The 21,296-nt window shown below is 51.8% G+C and overlaps 1 protein-coding gene and 1 pseudogene across 1 annotated transcript in view; both read right to left on the bottom strand.

Moving 5' to 3' along the window:
- Positions 1 to 21,296, bottom strand: part of SLC2A1 (solute carrier family 2 (facilitated glucose transporter), member 1) — a 29,555-nt gene that overhangs the window by 7,670 nt on the left and 589 nt on the right. Inside the window, exon 2 of the mRNA XM_008573144.1 lies at positions 8,536 to 8,631. Within this exon, the coding sequence (XP_008571366.1) occupies positions 8,536 to 8,631 (96 nt within the window). The remainder of the gene's footprint in view (positions 1 to 8,535; positions 8,632 to 21,296) is intronic.
- LOC103590831 lies at positions 15,438 to 21,246 on the bottom strand (annotated as a pseudogene).

Raw genomic sequence — 21,296 nt, 5'->3', positions numbered from 1 at the left:
AGGAGACCTATGAGCAGGGCTCCAGGGCAATGATGTCCCTGTGGCTCTACAGGGGCAAGGAGAGTTGTTGTCCCTGTGCTGACTGGCCCCTGAGGGCATTCTTGGGGTCTTCCCCCACTCCTCTGTGGTTCAGAGGCTTGTCTCACACAACTCTCCATACCCTTTTTAAAATTTGCCAAGGAGTCAGCTAATGGAACTTGTTTGAGTCGTGTGCAAAGAAAGAGTAAATCAGTGCTGAGAAAGGGCTTAAACTACCTAAAGGAGCATGTTGTCCCCCTAAGGGACCCATGCTGAAGTTTCTGTTTGGCAGCTCAGGTCTTTAACTCCTTGAGATGTTGATAAGAGGACTCTGTGTAAATGAAATGTCATCAGAGCCCCCCTCTCCCCACCCCATGCCAGTTAAGTCTCCTGCCTATGGTCACACAGTCACAGGGACCAAACCTTGTCCATGATTGGCTCCTCCATGGCTCACTAGCCCCTCTACTGCTCAGCCCACTTCCTGGGGTTGAAGAAGGGTGAGCAGCCAGCCTCCTTCACTCTAACCTTGGCTCCAGACTCATCCTCTCAACCATCCAGCAGCACTTCCTGGCCAGGCTGAGACTGCAGGGGGTTTCTGCCTCTTAATCTGGTGCTTGACATTTCTGGGAAGAAACCATGCCTGGTTTTCCATTCCTGCTTCTGCTTTGGGAGCTCTCTGTCCTCTCCTCCCTGGGGGTCCATATGGGACTCCAAGCTAACCTTTGGCCCAGGAAAGACAGAGGGTCCCTGGAGAATCAGAAGAACACTATGTGGAGAAGAGTTCAGGGGTCACCTCTTCCACCCAGTGACTGCCCTCAGCATCCATCCTAGAAGTGTCTGGGTACTGCTAAGGGAAGAAAAGCCTACTGACTACTCCCCTAACAGGATCCCACAGATCCAGTCTCGACAAAGCCACTCGCAGCCTCCTCAGGCCTGGCTCGCATTTGAGGGGAGGCCTGGCACATGCCTGTTCTGAATGCCCCAGCTCACGGGCCTATCACAAGCCTGGGCATTACCCCAGATGCTGCCACTGTCCCTATATCCAACCATCACCAGGTCCTGTTGATTCTGCCTCCTGATGTGTCCAACTTCTCTACTGCAGCACCAGCCTGAGGTCTCACCTGGCTTCCGCTATTGACTTCCCATTCAAAGCCAGATCCTGCTTCCCACAATTAGTTCCTCCCCAGTCTGGCAGTCAGAGCCCTGAACATCAAACGCACCAGGCCCAGCGGTTCTTCTGCTTCTCAGCTCCCTGCCCCCCCAACTCACAACCTCTTCACCCTGCTGAGGGGTCCACGTGAGTGTACACAAGCTGGGGAGAAAGGGAAGGGTCCTGCTCAGTTCCAGGGGGGATTGTCATGGCATTGGCCTGTCTAGAGCTGAGGGGGCTATTAGAGATCTCTGTCTAAGCCAGAGGGCAGAGAGACCCCCTGAAGACACTGGGGACTCGTGTGGAGTAGCAGGTCAGCTCTGGGCAGTGAGATCCCCTAGACGGGACTGGATATTTTCCAGTACAAAACTATTCCTCACTTGGCAGCTGTTCTGGGGACAAGGGGGCAGCCTGTACATGCTTAAGTGCATCTTGGGAATTCCCACACTGCCCCCCCTACCCCCTTGGCCAGGCAACTATGGGTGAGGACCACACGTCTCCGTCTACAGAGGTAGTTCTGACTTCCTCTCTGCGTCAGGTAGTGTCTGTGTCAGGCTTGCCGCCTGGCACACAGAATAGCCATTACTGTCATCACTGTTGTTCTCTCAAGGAGAGGAGCCACCACCTTCAGAGCAGCATTAGGGACAGGGTTTTCCACTTTTAAACTGCTGGAAGACAAATCACTACCCTAAGGAATATATAGGGTAAGGAAGAACCTGAAGGAACCAGGGGCCTACCTCAGGGAGCAAAGCTCTGTCTTCAGACCCTGCCTAGATTCCCCTGGAAGAGGGACCCAGCAGGTCTACAGCCCCAGAGGGCAGAGGCCCCAGGGCCAGACTTCAGATCAGGGGACAGAAGAGCTTTCTAGGCTCTAGAGGATGAGATTGCCCACCTTACAAGGTGGTGAGTTCCCTGTCAGTGGGGAGCATGTGAGTGAATGTGATCTAGAGCAGGGACTGGCAAGATTTCAAGTAACAGGCCAGATAGAACAGATTAGGTAGGGTGTGTGGGCAACCTATGGCCCCTGTCACTTAGTTTTCTTGTTTTTTTCCCCCCAACACTTTAAAAATGTAAAAACCATTCTTAGCTCAGGCACCAGGAAAAAAACAGGCTGCCGGCTGGATGTGGCCCTTCTGCCAACTCTTGATCTTGGATTCTAGACTATTGCCAAGAGGCTCATCTGGGAGAAGGGGTACATGTTTTGGTCTCAGCATCCTTCCCTGTAGACATTCCTGCACCCCAGGAGGCCTGGGTCTTCTACATCATCCCCAGCACGCCAGGGCAGCGAGTTAAGACTCCCTCTCCATTCTCCCCCATCTCTACTAGATTTACTGTGGGGATGAAGGGGTTAAACAGCCAGCCAAGCTTCCAGCTCCAGTTAGAAGGAGGAAAGGGCCAGTTTGTCCAGCTCAGTCCCTCAGCCTGGCCTTGACCTGTTTCCTGCTTCTCCCTCCCTCCCAGCTGGGGCTGGTCCCCGCGTCTCCCCTCCCCCAGCCCAGCCTACAGCTTATGTCTCCATAGCAACCCTCAGCCACACCCCAGGGGCAGCTGGGAGCTCAGGGCCAGATGCTCCAGGTGGGGCTGGGCAGATAACCCTGCCCACTGGGTCCCCAGGGGCCTCTCTGGGGCCTGGGGGAAGAGGCCCAGGTTGGAGCTAGAAGCTGGGCCCCAACCCCACAGCAGAGGATCCACCCAGGGTGCTTCTTGGAAGACCACCCAGGCTGCTTCTCAGAATAGCCTGACACGGCTTGCCTCCAGACCAAGGGCAGGCCTTTGCTCTGGCCATAACAGCCTCCTCATGGTCTCTGGTCTCTGGGTCTCGCCTGCAAGCAGAGGGACCTTCATCTCACCATGGCAGCCCCACCAAAGCTTTTCTTAATTCTCAGGATGAAGTGTCTCCTCCACCCACACTGTGACTCATGAGCCCTTCCTCTAGCAGACAGAGCCCACTCCCACATGCAACCTAGACACCCCACACCTCTGCGCTTTCACTGTGCTGCCTCTTACTCTTGTGCTTAGTCACCTTGCAGATCATGTGCAGATACTCCTCTGGAAAGTCTTCTTGATAACCACCCCTCCTCTATTACACTGGCTCCCACCCCGCAGAGGACATCTGCTAATGTCCAGAAACAATTCTGGTTGTCACACTGGCTACTGGCATCTAGTGGGTAGAGGCCAAGGAAGCTGTTAAACATCCTACAATGCGCAGGACAGCCTCCCACAACACCAAAGAACAATCCAGCAAAACCGTCAACAGTACTGAGGTTAGGAAGCCCTGCTCTCCGGACCAAGTACCTTCTCCCTCCCCCTCCGCTCGCACTGTGCCTGTCCACACTTCCATCACTGCCCTTAGATAGCTAACTACAAGGTATCATGCACTCCCTCTCGACTAAACTTCAACACGGGGATGGTCTCATTCATCTGTGTCACGGGTGCCCAGCGCAGGGCTGGAGGTAGAGAGAATCGACACCAATTGACCAATAAGCCATAAACCTAACTGAGGGGCTTAAGAGATGATGTGGCGGTGAAGGGTGTGATGGTGTAAGAGATTGTGCAACCATGTGTGGGAAACTACTGAGCTGTCTGTACACGACTGAGCTTGACTCAGCTCTGGAGTCAGAGCACGAGGGCCAGCTAGTTAGCAGCTGTGGATGTGTGAGAGGGTGTTAGGTGCACATCTCTGACTGGGTCCATGTTCCACAGTGGTCAGGGGGCACAGACTGGACCCAGACTCTCTGGATTCAAATCCCAGCTCTGCCACTTACTAGCTGTGTGGTGTACTTCGTTTAATTGCTTAACATCTCTGTGCCCCAGTTTCTTATAAAACAAGGATTATGGTGCCTACCTAACAGTTATTATGAGGAACAACTGAACTACTATTTCTAAAGCATTTAGAACAATGCCTGGCACACAGTAAGTAAACTCTAAGGGTTTGTAGGAGTGGTGATGGGCGAAGGGGAGAGGGGACCCAGAAGTCTTTGGATCTAGACAGAAATAAGGAGAGGCTGCCTGGAGCCTAGAGCCCAGCTCAGCCTGAGGGAACAGAAGGCTTGGGGTGGGAGGCAGTGCTCCTATAAATGCAGTTTACAGCCTCAGTTGGGCCCTTCTTGCCTCCAGCTCTGTCCAGCTCTTTCACTCACTAAGCCAGACCAGGTTCCTCCTCCGTCAGGAGTCAGGACAGTTGAGCCAATGGGCCGTTGGGCCCCTCCCAGTCCAAACTCTCTGGGTTCTGAGGATGCATCATTCTTAGACATGTCTGACACTGTCCCTCGGCCAGGAACTCGTGGTTTCTCAGTGGCCTTTAGTCATCTTTGTTGGCAATTTAGCCATTTGGGTGGGGAGAGAGGCACTTCTCAGATGAGCCCAGAACGGTGGTCAGGATGCCCCGTTCATTTATTCAGTCCCTCTGTGCCTGGGATGGCCTCTTCTGCTTCCTTCCTCCTCCCCCAGGGGAGGAGCTACCAGCAGGGATGTCACAGGGATGTCATCACCACTCACAGTGTGGAGTGGGGCCAGGGTGCAGGCTGGGGGAGGCCTCTCGCTCATCCTCTCACTCTCCAGGTGACCTCATCTAGCCTCAGTTTCCTCATCTATAAGAGGGGGAAGATAATTTCAGCCCTCCTGCTTTGTAGGGCTACTGTGAGGAGATGATTTACAGGGAGGTGCTTTGCAAACACTTAAGATAAGATTATGATTAATTAACCACTTCCAGGAGGAAGCCCTTTGGGGCCTATTTTATGGAAGAGGGCAAGTTTCTGGCAATTAACGGCAGAATTGACATCTTTACCACTAGTGGGACAAAGTCCCTTCTGGAGAGTAGGCAAACCATGGTGAACCCAATACCGTCTCCTAAGAGAAGTTCTTCTACACAGATGAGGGAAGATGGTGTGTCCCGCATGGGCAGCGGGAAGTGCACATCGGTGGGGCGCTTCCCAACACGGCAGCTTTACAAAAGCCGTTCCCACTGGCTGGATACCTGCCCTGCTGCCCCTCCTGCCCCATGGGGCCAACTTGCCCTTCCAGGTCTAGCTTGGCTGCCAAGTCCTTCACAAAGCCCTTCCTGTCTCCCCCACCCCCAGCATTAGTTATTCTCTCCTGTTTGCTCTCACAGCACCTCAAAGTCCTCCATTAATAGCACTCTGGCTTTTTCCAAGGGGTCTCCCCCAACCCTCTGGATGCTGAGTCCTCGCAGGGCAGGGGCAGGTCCAGTACAGACCATGTACAAGGCAGCTCCCTGAGGGCCAGGATGTGCCTGCTGTGTTCACAGCTGTATCCCTCCCCCGCCTAGGACAATATCCACACACAGTGGATGCTCAGTAAGTCCTGGTTGAATGGAAGTGCTGGCAGGACCGAATTACTGTGATGTCTTAGGACAGTGCCTTTGGTGCCCACCCAGGCATGGCAGTCCCTCTGTCCTGTTACTACACATCAGCTCTGAGCTGCACCTTCTTACTCTTTTATCCTTCTATCCTCTCTTCCCATATATTAAATCGATTACTTCTAATCTGCTCCTGGTTGGAAAAACTCCCGCCAGGCCTGGGAGAATTGTTTGTAAAGTGCGAGCATAAACAGACTGAGTACCCCCGGAAACGCCACCGGGTTTCAATGTGTACCTTCAATTCTGGCCATTCAGGCCTCCAGCTCTGGTCTTCAGAGGCTGGTTTCTGACATGACCTTTGGAGAAGTGCCCACAAATACTCCTGTAAATGCAGTTTACAGCCTCAGTTGGGCCCTTTGAGCTGCCTACCAGTCCTTATATGATGCCCTGGTCAGCTGTTGTACCTGTTTTCCACAGCAGTTCTAACCCCTCGCCTAGTTCCAAAGGTGAACTTCATTCTAGATTTGTCCACATCCTCAACCTCAGAAGTGTCTTAGTTCTTCCTAGCCAAATGCAGCCCCTTCACTCCCGCTCCCACACCTGCCTCCTGGAGGAGCACCCCCCACAAAAAATGTTCCTGATTTTCACCCTCTCCTCCTCTTCTGATTCCTTAAAACATGTTTTAAAAGTCTTCAATTCTTAACTTTTCTCCATCTTCGGTCTAAGGAACAGACTGAAGGTGTAAGTGCCTCCTGTACATCTCCAGCGGTGTCACACCAAATCTCAATTCCTGCACATCCCATGGCCACCTATCAGCTCCTCCCATACCTGCTCCACCCAAGCCAGAAACCCAGAAGCCATTCTTAAACGCTTCTCCCTCGTTCTCACACTGAGGTGACGACCCAGTCCCGTCTGTCTTCTTTCCCAGGGTTTGTCTTCATACCACTAGGACAACAGCAGCTTCCTCACTAGTTCCCCTGTCCTGAGTCTCATGTTCTCAGATCCACCCCACCACACCAGATGCGTGAGTCATTTTCCTAAAATGCAAATCTGATCATATCCGTCCTTCTCAATGGGTCCCTATTGTCTTCACTCTGAAGTCCACACTCCCCAGCTCAGCCTACGTGCTGGTGCCCACAAGCCACTGTGTCTGAACGTGTCATGCCATGCCATGCTGGTGGTTGGATATTTTGCAGATTAAATCTATGCACAGGGCACTTTGTGGTCCAGCTCTGGCTTACATTGTTGGGTTCCCCAACTTCTCCTCTCCTCCTGTGCACCCTAGTGACACCTTTACCAAATGCCAGGTTTTCTCTCCTCTGGGCATTTTACTGCCACCTTTGCAGGCCCCCTGCTCATCCAGCCCTGTTCTGTTTCTGAAGAACACCTCCTCTACACTCTCCTTATAGTCCTAGTTCTGGCATGAACTCACTGTGTGATCACAGTCAAGATGTCACTCAATCCAATAGTTTTCAACTTTGGCTGCACATTAGAATCAGTCAGGAAGCTTTTAAATTCAGTGCCCAAACAGCATCCCAGACCAATTAAAGCAGCATCTGGGGGTGTCCAGGGGACCCCCATGTGCAACCTAGGTGGAGAGCTCAACCTCCTGTTCCCTTCTCGCCTGTCTTAGACTTTCCTTCTGTAAGGATTCCCAAAGGGAGCCAGCTCTGAAGCACACATCTTGGCAAGAGCTGTTCAGAGCACTTAGCAAAAGCAGGACTTGGAGTTGATCCAAGCATGGGCCCACTGTTGCCATGTCAGGTACGCTTGGAAAAGTCCTGTCACCTCCGCTGCAGCTGAGCATGACTCAGCAGGCCAAGGCTTCCTGGTGACCTGCTCCCTGCACTGGGCGTGGCCCCCACAGCCAACCTCTGCCTTTTTGGAAGAAGGCCAGCTCTGACTTCAGACGCTGCCCGGTCTCCAGTTCCCCCAAACAGGCCCCTGATGCTCGGGAGCTAGCCACACTCACTTCCCAGCCTCACCCGTCTGGACAATGAATGTGGTCCTGACAGGACTGTCCACAATCATTCTGTCCTCCCTGAGAAACTACAGACTTTTAAACTGACAAAGCACCTGGTGAAAACAGCCTGAGGTTGTGAAAATAACAGAGCTTGGCTTCTGACTCCACTATTCAATAGTTATGTGACTTTGGGCTGGCTGGTCATTTCATCTGTCCGGGCTTCAGTTTCCGGGTCTATGAAATGGACACCACCACCCAACGTCATAAACACATGCAAAATGCCTGGAACAGAGGACGGATTCAGTCACACTTTCCTTTACTGCCCCTACCCCCTTTTCTTCTTCTCTCCTCCCTAGAGCAAGTAGGCTGGGCTGGAGGGGATTGCCGGGGTCTCTTCCAGTCCTAACATTCAAGTGAACAAGTGGGGACAAATCTGGGATGTGTTGCAGGGAGAAGGAAGACAGCAAAGACCTCCACCCCCTGCGGTTCCCTAGGGCAAGATGACATTTTTGCTTTGACTAGCATGGAGCCTCCAGGGAGAGGACCTAGAACTGGGAGCCTTCCAGGGGAGGGTGCTCTGAGGGGATGGGCGTGAGCACCAGCTCGAGGACCACCTGGGGGGAAGTGTTGGATACCAGCTCTATTTCTGACTAGCTGGGTGATGTTGGCCATTTTCCCACCTGCACCATGGGAGTGGTGACTGTCTCCTGCCTGCCAGCCTTATAGGGCTGCAGTGAGCATCAAGCGACGCAAGCACCACAAAAGCCCTCTGTAGCCCCAGAATGCCACATAAATGCACCATCATTACTCTCAGCACTGCTTGGATTCTAAACGTCTGTGTTGGGTGGGAAGTTGGTCAAGATGACCTATAAAGACCCCTAGATTCCATGGGCACTGAGATTCTAGAATTCTGCAGCCTCAAGATTCTAAGGCCCAGCCAAGAGCAAATGACATGGTCATGGCCAGAAAATTGGCTGGGGAGGCAGATAGAGAGCTGATGTTCGATGACCCTGACACCCAGGTGACAGTGTGAGTGTGTGGAGAGCAGGGAGTAAGCTGGTGAGCTAAGGATGGCACAGTACTCACCTTCTGGGGGGCATTGATAACGCCAGTGTTGTAGCCAAACTGCAGGGAGCCGAGCACTGCCCCTCCCACAGCCATCATGAGGCGACCCGTCAGCTTCTGCAGAGAAACAAACCACACAGTTACAGGCATGTCTGGGCCTAGGTTACTACAGGGCAGGGCCTGGCTGGCAGGTTCCCATGTTCAGATATCTTGCCTGGCTCCTTGCACCACACCAATCCTTCTCCCAGTAAAGTTGGCCACTTCCTGACCTCAGGTGCCCAAACCAGCCCAGCTGACTTCTAGACATTGGGCTGGCCAGACTTTTTCTGGAGGAGAGAAGAGAATTAGGGTCTTTTCTCGCTGTAGTTAGGTCTTGGCTAGAGAGGGAGAGGCCTTGGATTCTCTGGGGTCTCATTCCCCTGGTGGAGCCATACCTGTGATCCAGGTGGCTTCAGACTCTCTGACTGGCAGACCCAGGAACCAAGCCTCCTATGCAAGTTGTCGGGGGCGGGGGGGGGGACGGTGCACGAATTATGCGGTAGGAGCAACACAGATGGATTTGGAGCCAAAGCTGCTGGCTTCTGATTTTAGCCCCTTTGCCAATTTGCTTGGTGGATTCCATCAGGCTAAGCCACCTGCTCCACTCCCCTCCTCAACCTCCATTTGCCTGTCTGCAAAATGGGAACAGTCATGCTAGTCAGCACTGGAGATGTGGTCCCGCCCTGCCCTTCCTTCCTGCCATTCACAGAGCAGGGAATCAAGCTTTGAGAGGGAGACAAGTTCCAGATCACGCAGGGGTCTGCTGCAGAGCCAGGGCTAGAACTCAGGGCTCCGGACTCCCCACCCAGTGCCCTTTGCAGCAACGCTCCCTCAACCACGAGCTTCTCAGGGTTTTTGGACACAGATGACATATCAGTCAGGAATGTGCTTTGGAAAAGGACATGACATGAGGTTAGGAAGTGTGGGGGGGCCAAGGTGTTTCCATGGGCAAAGGGCTGGGGGAGAAAAAGGGCGATATGCTTCTGTCCCCTGGAAACTGAGGACATGACAGCTGCAGGAGGGGAAAAGGAGAGCAGGTGGGAGGGTGCTGCTCACACACAGGTGAGGGCAAGGTCAGCAAGGCGTCCACCTTGCTAGGGAAAAGTAGGGAATTCTTCCTGGCTTTTAAAATGAGAAAGCCAAGAGATGCAGCATTAGGCAGGTCCTTCACTGGTGCAGGAGATTGGAGCCAGAGAGGCTCATAGAGAAAGCAAACGACCGGCATTCACTATGTGCATCCCAGCAGGCTGGATGTGGAGGGAAGCCTCAGCTTGGCCATGGCCTTGCTGTGGGTCTCTAGACCTCGGTTTCCCCACAGAATGCAGAAGCGGCCCTGACTACAAGATTGTCACGGATAGTACTGGGCATAGCTGTTAATCAGACATGTTCTTAGTATGTTTTTTCCAGTCTCTAGAAGTCATCAGGGCAACGATTGTGAAAGCCAAGGTTCTCATATCAGAGGCTGAGGAAGAGGAGACTGGCCTGGCCCGAGCACATAGTCAGACCCCATTCTATGTCAGAGTGCTGGGTCCTTCCTTCCCACTGGTCATTCCACCTGGCCCCTCCTTGGCTAACCTTGGATATTCATCCTCCATGCTGGGGCTTTCCTGGTGCCATGGAGGGCTGCTCTAGGTCTTGTCCTTTATGGCTAGCTCAAAAGACACCCCCTGCCAGCACGTTCTGGTGCTGCCCCGCAAAGTCCCCCTTCTCTCAACTCTCTAGGGAGTTTTCAGCCCCAGGGCTGTTAGTTCTGAGTGGGTAGTGAGAACCTGACAAACCTCTGGTGGGCCCTAGCCAGGCACTGCACCCTAGTCATAGGGTGACCACTGGGGTGAAAGAAGAGGCTGAGTAAGGCACTAAAGCATCAGCAGGAGATCACAAAAAACAGTGCTGTGGCCCCCAGCACATGCTTGGCTTTGTCTGGTGCATTAACTCTGGTTTATCCAGAGTGTGATACTTATGGTATGCAAGATTTGTATTTTTCTAGTACGCACTAGAATAGATATAAAACTAGCAATGCAAACCTGTGATTTAATAAAATGTGCCATAGCTATATAATGTAATCATAAGAATAAAGCTCCTTATGTATTGATCTGGGACACTCCAAGTTACAGTGTACAGTAAAAATCAAGCCTCAGAGCAGTTTGTGTGTTTCTGCTACCTTTTGTGTAAAAAAGGAAAAAAAAAAAAAAAAAAAAACCAACTGGCTGGGTGTGGAGGGTGGGGAATATATATATCTACTCCAAAAAATGCATAAGAAAGATAATGTTGTATATTGGGGATCCAGGTGGCTGGGGGAAGAGTAAAAGGGAGCCTTTATTTTATACCCTTTTACACTTTTTTGAATTCTGAACCTTGTGAATGGATCACGTGTTCAAGATAAAAATTTTACAAGCCCTGAGATTCCATATGACTTAGAACAAAGCAACTTAAGTAAAAAATTAAGTGAAAAGTAATACAGATGATCCACGATTCTGGTAATAATTATGTGGTAGCGCATGAGAGACAAACGCTGTTGCAGTGGCTTTGAGAGGTTAGTACGGTTATCACAGGCCCTGTTTTATTTAGGTCTGGCTCTGATGTTCCAGGGCTCTTTGGGCCTCTGAAGTCATCTGTGGGGCCTCGCTGAGCAGTGGAGGCTGCTAGGAGCCAAGGACAAACCCCTCTGCTGGACCTTGCCCTTGGCAGGTTAAGGTCAAACTCCACTTTAGAAATGGAGTGCCCTACCATCTGCCTACCCATGCCCTGGTTTCTATTCACATCCACCTAGCCAGGCTGCTGCACGAGGACTCACTAAAATACTCAATGACCCATGCTCCAGGCCCCAGGCTGGAGCTATAGATGAAACATACCCCAGTCCTGACAAGTCCAGTGGGGGGCCCATGGGGAGGCAGAGGAGGAAAAGGAGAGGCTAGTGTGGCCTGAGTTCAACAGGGAGGTGGTATGATGCACTGTGGGAGCCCTGGAGAAAGACTTCTAATTTTACCTGAACATAATCAAAGATGGGTTTCTAGGAGGTAATATTGGAGTTGGGCCGTGAAGGACACACAGGGCGCCTGCCAAGTGGGAAAGCAGTGGCAAGACTACATTCCAAGGAGACAGAACAACATGTGCAGGGGAAGAGGGGGGCTGATACAGCCAGATTAAGAAACGGGGTGCTCGATGTGGCGCCTGCTCCTTGGTGGGCACAGGGCACTGAGAGCAGTCACACACCCATGCTCCCACTCCTGCACCCACCATGCCCAACAAGATCTTTGCATGCAGCCAGCTGCTGCCTTTCACCTTGGAAATGGTTTACATGGTAGTCCTGCCTTTGGGCCTCAGTTTCCTCATCTAGGAAATGGGGATAAAATGTCCTTCCTTAAAGGGTTGCTGTGAAGTTCTGTATCATCGCCCATCCTGGACGCTGGCAGAGTTTCCTCGCCAAGTGTTCACTGAATTGGGGAAAGAGAGGAAGCCACCCTCAAGTGGGCCACCATCTGCCCCCACCAGCCCCTGGCTGGAACCGAAATGTGGTAATAAAGTTCATTTATTCAACATATATTTATTTAGGTGTCAAGCTGATGGAATAGTGGGTGATGATGACTCAGGGAAGGGGTGCAAACCCCACAGCTTGTGACTTTCTTGTGGGAGCCCATTTTAGGGGTAGGAGAACAAGGTAGAGCCAAGAATCAGGGACTCCTAGCAGCCCATCACCACCCCTGGGAATGGGGCTACGATTCCCAGTCTGTGCTCTTCCAGGCGTTTGCTCTTGCTGTGTCCTCTGCATTCTCCAGCTTAATAATGCCCACCTGCCACTTAGACTGGAGACTCCTTAAGAATAGAACCTGAGTCTTACTGTCTGCAGCCAGAGTGCCCAGGGTAGGAAATGGCACTGAACAAACCGTAAAACAAAGAAAACCTACCCCTTCTCAATTTAGCTTTTGGGCAAAACTGGCTCTGTGTGTACCTGTTTAGCCAGAATGGTGTTCATCTTAACTCAGCTGTTTATCAAACCCCTGATGAGTGCAGGATCTGAGAGGAGGAAACAGGCTAATGGCACCCCCCAAGACCCTCCACTCCAAGCCTACAGGGTTGTAGATGAAAGACCTCTGAAGTTAGGCAGACCTAATTCAAATCCTGCCTCTCCTAGGAGTGCTATAGGCCTCTCAGTTCAGCAAGTGCCTGGGCTCAGAGTCCAGTATAGAGGTTATTTCATGACTCCCACCCTCCCTGTCTCAATTCTGGGGGTCCCGAGGCCGCTGAGAGCTCTCTTTCTCCCAGGAAGCCATTGATGAGGTATTAGCTTCGAAGACTCCTCCTCTCACATGCTGGACACTGGATGGCCCCGGCCACATCGCATAATTTGCCTAACACTGTGGCCTTTTGACCCATGTCCCTGCGCCCTTCCTCAGCACAGCACTCCAGCCCTGGGCTTGGCCTGCAGCAGACTCTCAGTCAATATTGGCAGAGGGAGGGCATGTGGCTACTGCCACTGAGAGGTAGGGAGTTTCCTGCAAGAGGAGGGTTCCAGAGCTGGCAGAATCCAGATGTCGCATCATTTTGTCCTCCTCCCACTGTGCCCCACGTGGTTTCCCAAGGTGCACCAGAGTATGGGACATGGGGCTTTCTAACTGCTTGGGCCACAGCTCTGAGGAGGGCGTGGTAGGGGTTTACCTAATCCATGACAGCTCCCTTCCTATTTATCTTGTACACATTTCTAAGGTGTCATTTGAACAAAGTTCTGATTATTAAGAAAGAAGATCAAGAAACTGCAGTTTGCTGTAACACTGTCATCTGATAGATGGGGAGCCTGAGGTCAGAGGGTAGGTGCCCAGGATACTCAATAAATAAAAGCCAGGACTAGGGCATGAGTTCACTGGGTTCCTAGCCTGGAGTTTTGCCTGCTGACCCCTTCCATCCTGCCAAGGCTTTTCAAAAAGAAGAGCGATGGGCTAGCAGAAGCCTGACCTTCAGGTGACCTCAGGCATTGACTGCTCTTGAAACCATGTCCTTTAAGCCTTCTAGTGATGTCAGGCCTCTAGCATGACTGAGCCTCCCTGACACCCCACAGTGACTCTGGAGGCAGAAGGTGCTCATCAATCTTTAAAGCACAGAGGAGAGGAGGAGGCTGGTGCGTTTATCAGCAGCACCAGCTAGGCCCCAGGCAGCCTGCCAGGGGCTGCTCACACATCCTGATTTAACCACCATGAATACGCTCTGGGGAGAGATTGCTCCCACTTCACAGATGAGAAAACGTCATCAGAGAGGAAAAAGTGCAGAACCAGAGGGCCCTTGGCTTCTGTGAAGCTTCAAGTTGGGGGGGTCCCTGATGCCACATTCTATGCCCCTCCTGCTCATGTTCTCCCTCTGCTTCCGGGTTCTAGTCCCTGAAGGAAACAAGGTTTCTACCTGGTGCTTTTTATGAAGGTCAAGTACCATTCCAGCAACTCTGAGCCCTGTCCATTCTGAACAGAGATAGCCCAGGCCCAAGCTCAGAAACCTTTTGACCATTTTGCTGGGTTTTGTGCTAAGCCAGTGTTGGCAAACTATGGCCCGATCCAGCCTGCCAGCTAAGAATGGGTTTTACATTTTTAAGTGGCTGGCGAAAAAAAAAGAGGACTAATATTTTGTGACGTGTCAAAATTATATTAAATTCAAATTTCAGTGGCCATTAATAAAGTTTTATTGGAATAGCCACACTCACTTGTTTATATATTGCTTATGGCTGCTTTTGTGCTACAACGGAAGCGTTGAGTGGTTGGGGCGAACAGACTGTACAGCCCACAAGCTGACAATATTACTACTCTCTGGTCCTTCACAGAAAAAGTTTGTCAACCTTTGCTTTAACTCCCAGGTCCCCTGAGCTGCTGTGTGCAAACCCAACACACGAACTGCACAGGATTTTCCAAGCCTTCCAGGCAAGAACAAACTATCCTCCCTAAATAACTGAAAAGCTATGCATGCTATAACAGAATGTTAAATGCAAATGATGGGCCCCCTGGGCTGTGTGCATGGGCCTTGGGTCAGGACCTGGACCCTGGAGAAGCTGACACCCCTGAGGAGGTGTGCATTCCATGGTGAGATGGGCACCAACTCAACTAACATAAAATTAATTTGATAAGATTGGGCATATGCAAAGACCACTGTCACTCTCAGGAGATAAGTTTAAATCCCAGTTCGTCCACTGTGTGACCTTAAAAAAGTCCCTTCCCCTAAAGCTTCAGTTCTCCATAGAGAGGTTTTTTTAAGAATAAATTATATTACTAAGGAAAGATTATGCTTGAATGCATGTTCATGACACTAGTCTAGTCAATGGGGATTCAGTGATAAACTAAACCAAATCCCTGCCTATGGAACTTGATATTTTAGTTGAGGGCTGGGGCAGAAAACAAATACATCAGGTGGTCAGTGGTATGAAGAAAGGAAGTCATAATGGGGGTGTTATTTCTTCATCATGGTGGGACATGCCTGTAATGGAAGATTATGCAGCTGTTGGAAAGAATGCAACACATCTGTATGTACTCGATATGAAAAGAGCCCCAGGGTAGATTGTTAAGGGGAAAAAAGCACAGTACAATGTATAGATGTACATTTAGTGTAAGGAAGGGGGAGTAAATGAACTTGTATAGGGCACCTGCTCGTATAAGCAGAGGGAAAAACCACAAGTATTTACCTCTAAGCACTGGGCTGGTGAACAGGAGGGCCACACAGAACTATGTAGAAAGTGTGATCCAATTACATAAACATTGCATTTATAGGCATACATCTGCCATGCACAAAAAGAGGTCTGTAAGGGTGAACACCGAATTGTTACAACTGGGAGGAGATATTTATTCTTTCACTTTTTATGCTGCTTTATAGTCTGCTCCATTACTTCTGTAATTAAAAAAAAAACAAACAAGTTTTTTTTCCAGTCATATTTGAGAACTTTATTGGACACAGCTCCAGCACCAGCCCAGCACACTGCCCTCCTGGCCCTGGGCAGTCTAGGGCTGAATGCAGAGTGGTTCCATCCAAGGAAGTTTCAGAGCAAATGGTAACCCCACAACACTCTATCTAAAGGTTTCATATAGCTGGGAGACAGACGGCTGCTCCACAGGCCTATGAACAGGTCAAATCTTTTATAAACAAACACCCTTACAGAGCACTCTAAATGGGTGCAGAATCCTCACTGGTCAGGCGGCCTAGATAAGTGATGTCTACAGCATGGGGCAAGCAGGGGCAAGGACCATGTTGACAGATGATGGGCACTACGCTAGGATACTGCACATGTACAAAACCAACTACTGAGGGAGCAGCTGCCTGCCCTGTGCATGTGTGTCCGGCTGTTCATTCTGTGATAAGGTTGGGCGGGGTTGTCTTTACATCATATTCTGTGGCTGGTGGGCTTGGAGAGGGGCTACTTTGTGGAGCAGATGGGGCGACAATGACACCATAGAGGCTGAGCACCTTGGCGAAGATAAGGATCAGGATCATGCCCACAAATTGCTGGGGCTGCTGGGCAGTGCCCCACATACTGGTGTCCCCCATAATGCTGGTGGCAAATCCAGCTGCCAGGCCACTCATGCCCACACTTAGGCCAGTGCCCAGCTGGAGGAAACTCCTGTGGAGGCTGATGCTGCCATTCAGGGAGCTGACAATGAGGATTGCCACCACCAGGCCATAGATGGTGATGATGCAGCCATGACCACTGGGACACTGGACATTATGATCAGGTCTGGCTGCATGATGCACATGGCCACAATGCCAGTGCCGGTTTTGGCCATGCCATAGGCAGCACCCAGGGCTGTGGGAGGCAGATGAGGGGAGCGTAGAGCAGCACACTAGACACCTGGGGCCAGGACCCTAGGGGGCAGTTTTGGCTCCTGTGAGGGCCACCCCAAGTTATCACAAGCAGTGGGGAGCCAAAGAAGGCACCCAGCCAGGGGTAGGAGGAGATCCTCAGGAAGAACAGCCATAGTGGGTGCGCAAGGACTCCAGGGTAGCTGTTCCTCCCTCTGCCTGGGCTGCCTGTCCTGAGAGAATACACCTCTTCCTCCAGCAGAGATCCTTATGGCCATCTGGCCCATCTGGGACTCCTGCTCTGCTGTGGAACCCCAACCCATGCTCCCCAGTACTCCCCAAGCCTGCCGCACAGACCCCATGCTCCCAGGGAGCCTCAGTGCAGCTTTCCAGACAGATAGGTATTATTCCCACTAAAGCTGAAGACACCAACACCAGCAAGAGGTGTGGCTGGCCTAAGGTCAGTGTTATAGCTGTTTCTGGCACAGCCCTTCCCTTCCCACTCCCAAATGCCAGGGCAGGGGGAGATGAACTCTTGACTAGAAGAATTGGGCAGATGTTCTGTCCAGCAAAGGCCTCAGTAGCCAAAGGCTCCATCAGCTGGGGTCTGTCAAAAGCTTGCTCCCCTTCCAGGGTGCAAGGGCCCTGGGGAGGTAAAAGCCAGTGGGGTGGTGAATAAGGTGAATGCTGCCTTCTTTCTGCCCATGTTCAAGGCCTGGAAGCCCCACTCAGTTCCTGCAAAACCCCAATGTTTATGCATCAGTAACTGCCAGAGTGGCTGGACGACAGAGCCTCGGGCTCCCCTCCACCCCTCCCTTGGAGGGAGGTAACAATTGGAGGTTTGTTTTGGTGGCTGGGCTGGGCTGCTGGCCTGGACACAGCCTCTCTAAGCCCATGAATCCAGCCAGGAGCCTTCCCAGCCTCTGCCATCCTGAGGACACCGGTTAACAGACTGAGTGGCTTTGTCACCTCTGTGCCCAGGAGTGAGGTGAGGGAAGGGGTAAGGTTGCAGGCCCCGAGCCAATGCTGCACACTTTTCCCTTTGTTCCAGGCCTCCCCATCTCTGCCAGCCCGGAGGGAAGGGGGAAACTGGACACCTGTACCCTTGGTGCCAGAGCAGAGCCCTGGGCCCTGACACCCCGTGACCAGGAGGCACTGGGCAAAGCTGAGCTCCTTGAAGTCACAAGCTGATTATGGGGGATTTGGGGCTGACCCAGCTCCGGGGCAAGTAGGGTCGAATCCCTGGAGGCTCAGCACTAGACGAGGATCATCTTTGGCCTGTTAACTAGGTTTGTATACCCAAGCTGGCCATACAAAGGGTCTTTCCACTTAAAATAGCCACCACCCTGAATTAGGGCACTGGGCCAGTCTCACCACATCCACCAGGGGCAATGAGGCCTCCATGTTACAGAGAAGGAAACCAAGGCTCCAAGGAAAGTCACTTCTCCAAGGTCATAGTTTCGTGGGAACATCTCATGTTTTGTTTCCATTCACAGGAGAGTTTTAGTTGTCAAGTTACGTCTAATCCAACTTTTAGATTCCTACTGCTCCCAGAAAGAGTTTGGAAAGTCCTGAAGTCTGGGTATCCCTACTCATTTGAGGTGGGTGGAGGATGGCATAAAAGACAGGAGTGTGCAGAAGAAAGCAACTTAAAACAAAAAACAAAAAAACAAAACCACCATAAACACCTCAAATCTTTTTGTGACAGCCTTATCTTGGACAAGTCTCTTCCTTTTTCTAGCTTCAGTTTCCCCATCTGTCAAATGGAGGACTGGGACATGGGCTGGAAGATCCCTTCCTGCTCTGGCTTTTCTTTACCCTCTTGTCATCCTGGAAAGTCTAGTAGCATGTTTTGAGGTGGGAGGCTCAGTGTGTGACCTCGGCAAGGTCATTTTTCATTGCACCCTGATGTCATCGTGTCTCTTATCTCCCTAACAAGGTAGTTGTGAGGATCCCAGGAGATAATGGACATGAAAGTCTCTTTCAAACTACCCAAGGGCTGACCCAAATTCAGGCAGGTAGGCAGGAAGCCTATGGCAAAAAAGTAAAGCAGATTAAGGCAGGGCAGGGTAAGGCATCCATATTAGGTGACCCTCTCCAGGCCTGGCACTCTCACTCATGTGCCATCTCTGTGAACTAGCTTCCTGACAAACTTCTGTTGGAAAGAACTGACCAATGGGAGCTTTAATAATTTACTTAATCCCTGCAGGCCCAGGGCTTAAGCATCCTGGCTCCCAAAAGCCCATACTGCCAGAATGCCAGACTTCTGGATAGAGGCCAACACCCAGGTACAGGTCACCTGGGGCCCGGGTGAGCACAATACATCATGGGAGTCCAAAGAGAATCTATGGGGATAGACATCTACATTTTTTTCTGAATTCTTAGACATTCTAATAATGAAAAATGATATTCTGCAGATGAGGCAACTGAACTAAGTTGGGATTCAAAACTACATCTGCAAGACTTCAAAAGCCTATGTTCTTTGTACCACCGAGGGGCTGAGGAACCCTGCAGATTTCTGATTTCTCCTGTGTCTAAAGTGGAGGGTCTAGATGGGATTAGCCACGAGTTCTTCACAAAGGGCAGGGTGAGCCATCCTAGGGCCAGGCTCACCCTTGCTTGCCATCCAGGAGAGACCATGGGCAAACCCCTGGCTGAGATGCAGGGTGATTCCACCTGTCCCCTCCCTACTTCCTTAGTTAAGCTTATTACGACTAGCTGCAGAGGAGCACAAAAGAACACAAGGAAGTCAGCTGAGTCAATTCCCAGTTCCTAGGAGTTGAGGAGGAACATAGCAGAACCAAGGCTTTGGAGCCAGACAACCTGGCTTTACAACCTTGGGCAAATGATACAACCTCTCCAGGCCTCAGTTTAATATCCTGTGCTTGCTGATCAGGTCAACAGTCTCCAAAGGAAACGGTTTTATTCCAGAATGTATGCAAGATGATTCATAGAGGATTTAGAAAGAAAAATTTACTGTAACTGCTATCTTGTACTTGTCTTTTGAAATTTCTGTTACGTAGGCATATAATCTACTAGTATAACAGTACATGTACATAAATTTATAAATACAGATAGACCCCTGGGAAGGAGGTGCCCCATATTATTTATTGATGGGATGAACAGTACAAAGTTTGGAGAGCGTTGCATGAAAAGCACCCACCTGCTACAGCATTTAGAACCAGCCGGCAAATGCCACCCTTGAAGACTGGCAAACTCTTTCTCCTCTGCCCAAAATTCAAGAAATGCTGTGGTGAAAAGGGACCGTGGGGACAGAAATGAATGCCCTTTCTGGGTTCAAATCCAGCTCACCCACTTACGAGCTGTGTGAGTTCAGGAAAGTTACTTCCCTTCTGTGAGCTCCAGGTGGGTGAGGAACCAGCAGAGGTACAGGGTCAGTAACAATGAAAAGCACTTTAGTATATGCATGTGTTGAAACAATACACTGTACCCCACAAACACGTACAAGATGTTAAAATAAAATTTTAAAAAAGAGAACAGAAAAGCATTTTAGTCAAGAGCCCAGGAAACTGTAAGTGGCTGTTGATTTTCTCCTCCACTTTTCTGTCTCCACTCATTAAATTCACTTATCCACTCAACCAATAAGTATCCACGTCTGGCATCACATGCTGAATAGACAGTTCTCTTCTTTGTGGAAGAGAAAAAAGTTATCCCTGAGGCCTGGAGAAGTTAAGTGGCCTGCCAGAGCCCTGAGATAACGCAGCCAGTATTTGGACTTCCAGGGTCTCAGCCCTTGCCACTAGCTAAAATCTCTTCTCGCTGTATTTTTATTATTGAGTTATATCCCACCACTATGGCTCAGCTGTGACTGTCTGGGAGCCTCCCTGGAACTTCTCCATCAGGCCGACCCCAGCTCGGTCCCACCCGACACCTCCGCAGCCCAAAGGAAGGGCGGTTCAGCGTTCAGTCCGACCCCCACGTCCCAGGTTAAGGAAAAAAAAAAAAGGAAGGGGGTGGCACGGGCTTCCTTGTGCCTTCCCAGCCGAAGAGATGGGAAAATCCAAGAAAATAAGAGTGTCTGAAAGGGAAAAACTGACTTGAAAACATTCTTGACAAGGGGGAAAAGGGAAGGGGGAAAGAAACAACACCGCCCACACAGGAGGCGTTTGTTGAAAAGGAACCGGTCGCGGGAAAAGTCACAAAGACCCCCCGCAGGACGAGCCTGTTTACAGGTGAAGAAATACATCCTACCTAGGCGGCTGTTTGCCCCCAGAGAAAGATTCCTCATCCACTCGGGAACGGGGTCCCTTGTCTTCCAGCCCCCTCCCCACCCCCGTCCCCTACAGCGCGCGCTCTGCCCGCTCGACTGCTGTCCGGGACCCCTTCCCCTTCCCCGCCCCGCCCTAGCAGGGAAACGTGCCACCGCGGAGCACGTCTCCCCCAGCCGTGGCTAAAGCTTGGGGGCCTGCACTGCTAGGAAAGAGGGACCTCAGAGACCGGCTGTTCACCCCAACCCTGGGGCCAGACACCCAGGCGTCCGAGGCCGGGCCTGAAGAGAGTGGCTTCCGTCCCGGCACCTCGAAAGGCTGGCACGAGGGTGGAGGGAGGCGGGGAAACGCCTCGCGCCAGGCCGCGTACCTAGCGCGGCGCCCCGGGTAGGGGAGCAGCGGCTCGGAACCCCAGAGCAGGGGCGGTCACTCCTCCTCTGCGCGCTCGGGCCGGGGCTGGGGCCGGGGGGCTCGGCCGGCTCAGCCAATGGGCGCCGCGCTCGGGCCTCCTCCCCCGCACCGGGAGGAGCCGGCGCAGACGAGATCGTGTGGGACGTGCAGCGCCCGGGCCCTGTGTCCCCGGTCCCTGCCGGGTCGCGTGAACCACGCGGTTTCCCCGGAAGGAAACCGGGTAGTCAGTGCGGGCTCCAACTACGCCCGCGGCGCCCTCCCGCCCGCTAGACCCCGAACCCATCCCCATCGCGCCTCCCGCCCCGGCAGGGCGCTGCGCTCTCGACCCGCGCCGAGCCG

This window comes from Galeopterus variegatus, unplaced genomic scaffold (assembly GCF_000696425.1).
Source record: "Galeopterus variegatus unplaced genomic scaffold, G_variegatus-3.0.2 Scaffold882, whole genome shotgun sequence".
Taxonomy (NCBI): Eukaryota; Metazoa; Chordata; class Mammalia; order Dermoptera; family Cynocephalidae; genus Galeopterus; species Galeopterus variegatus.
Note: the sequence above shows the minus strand (reverse complement) of the source record. Positions and strands in the feature narration are given on the sequence as shown.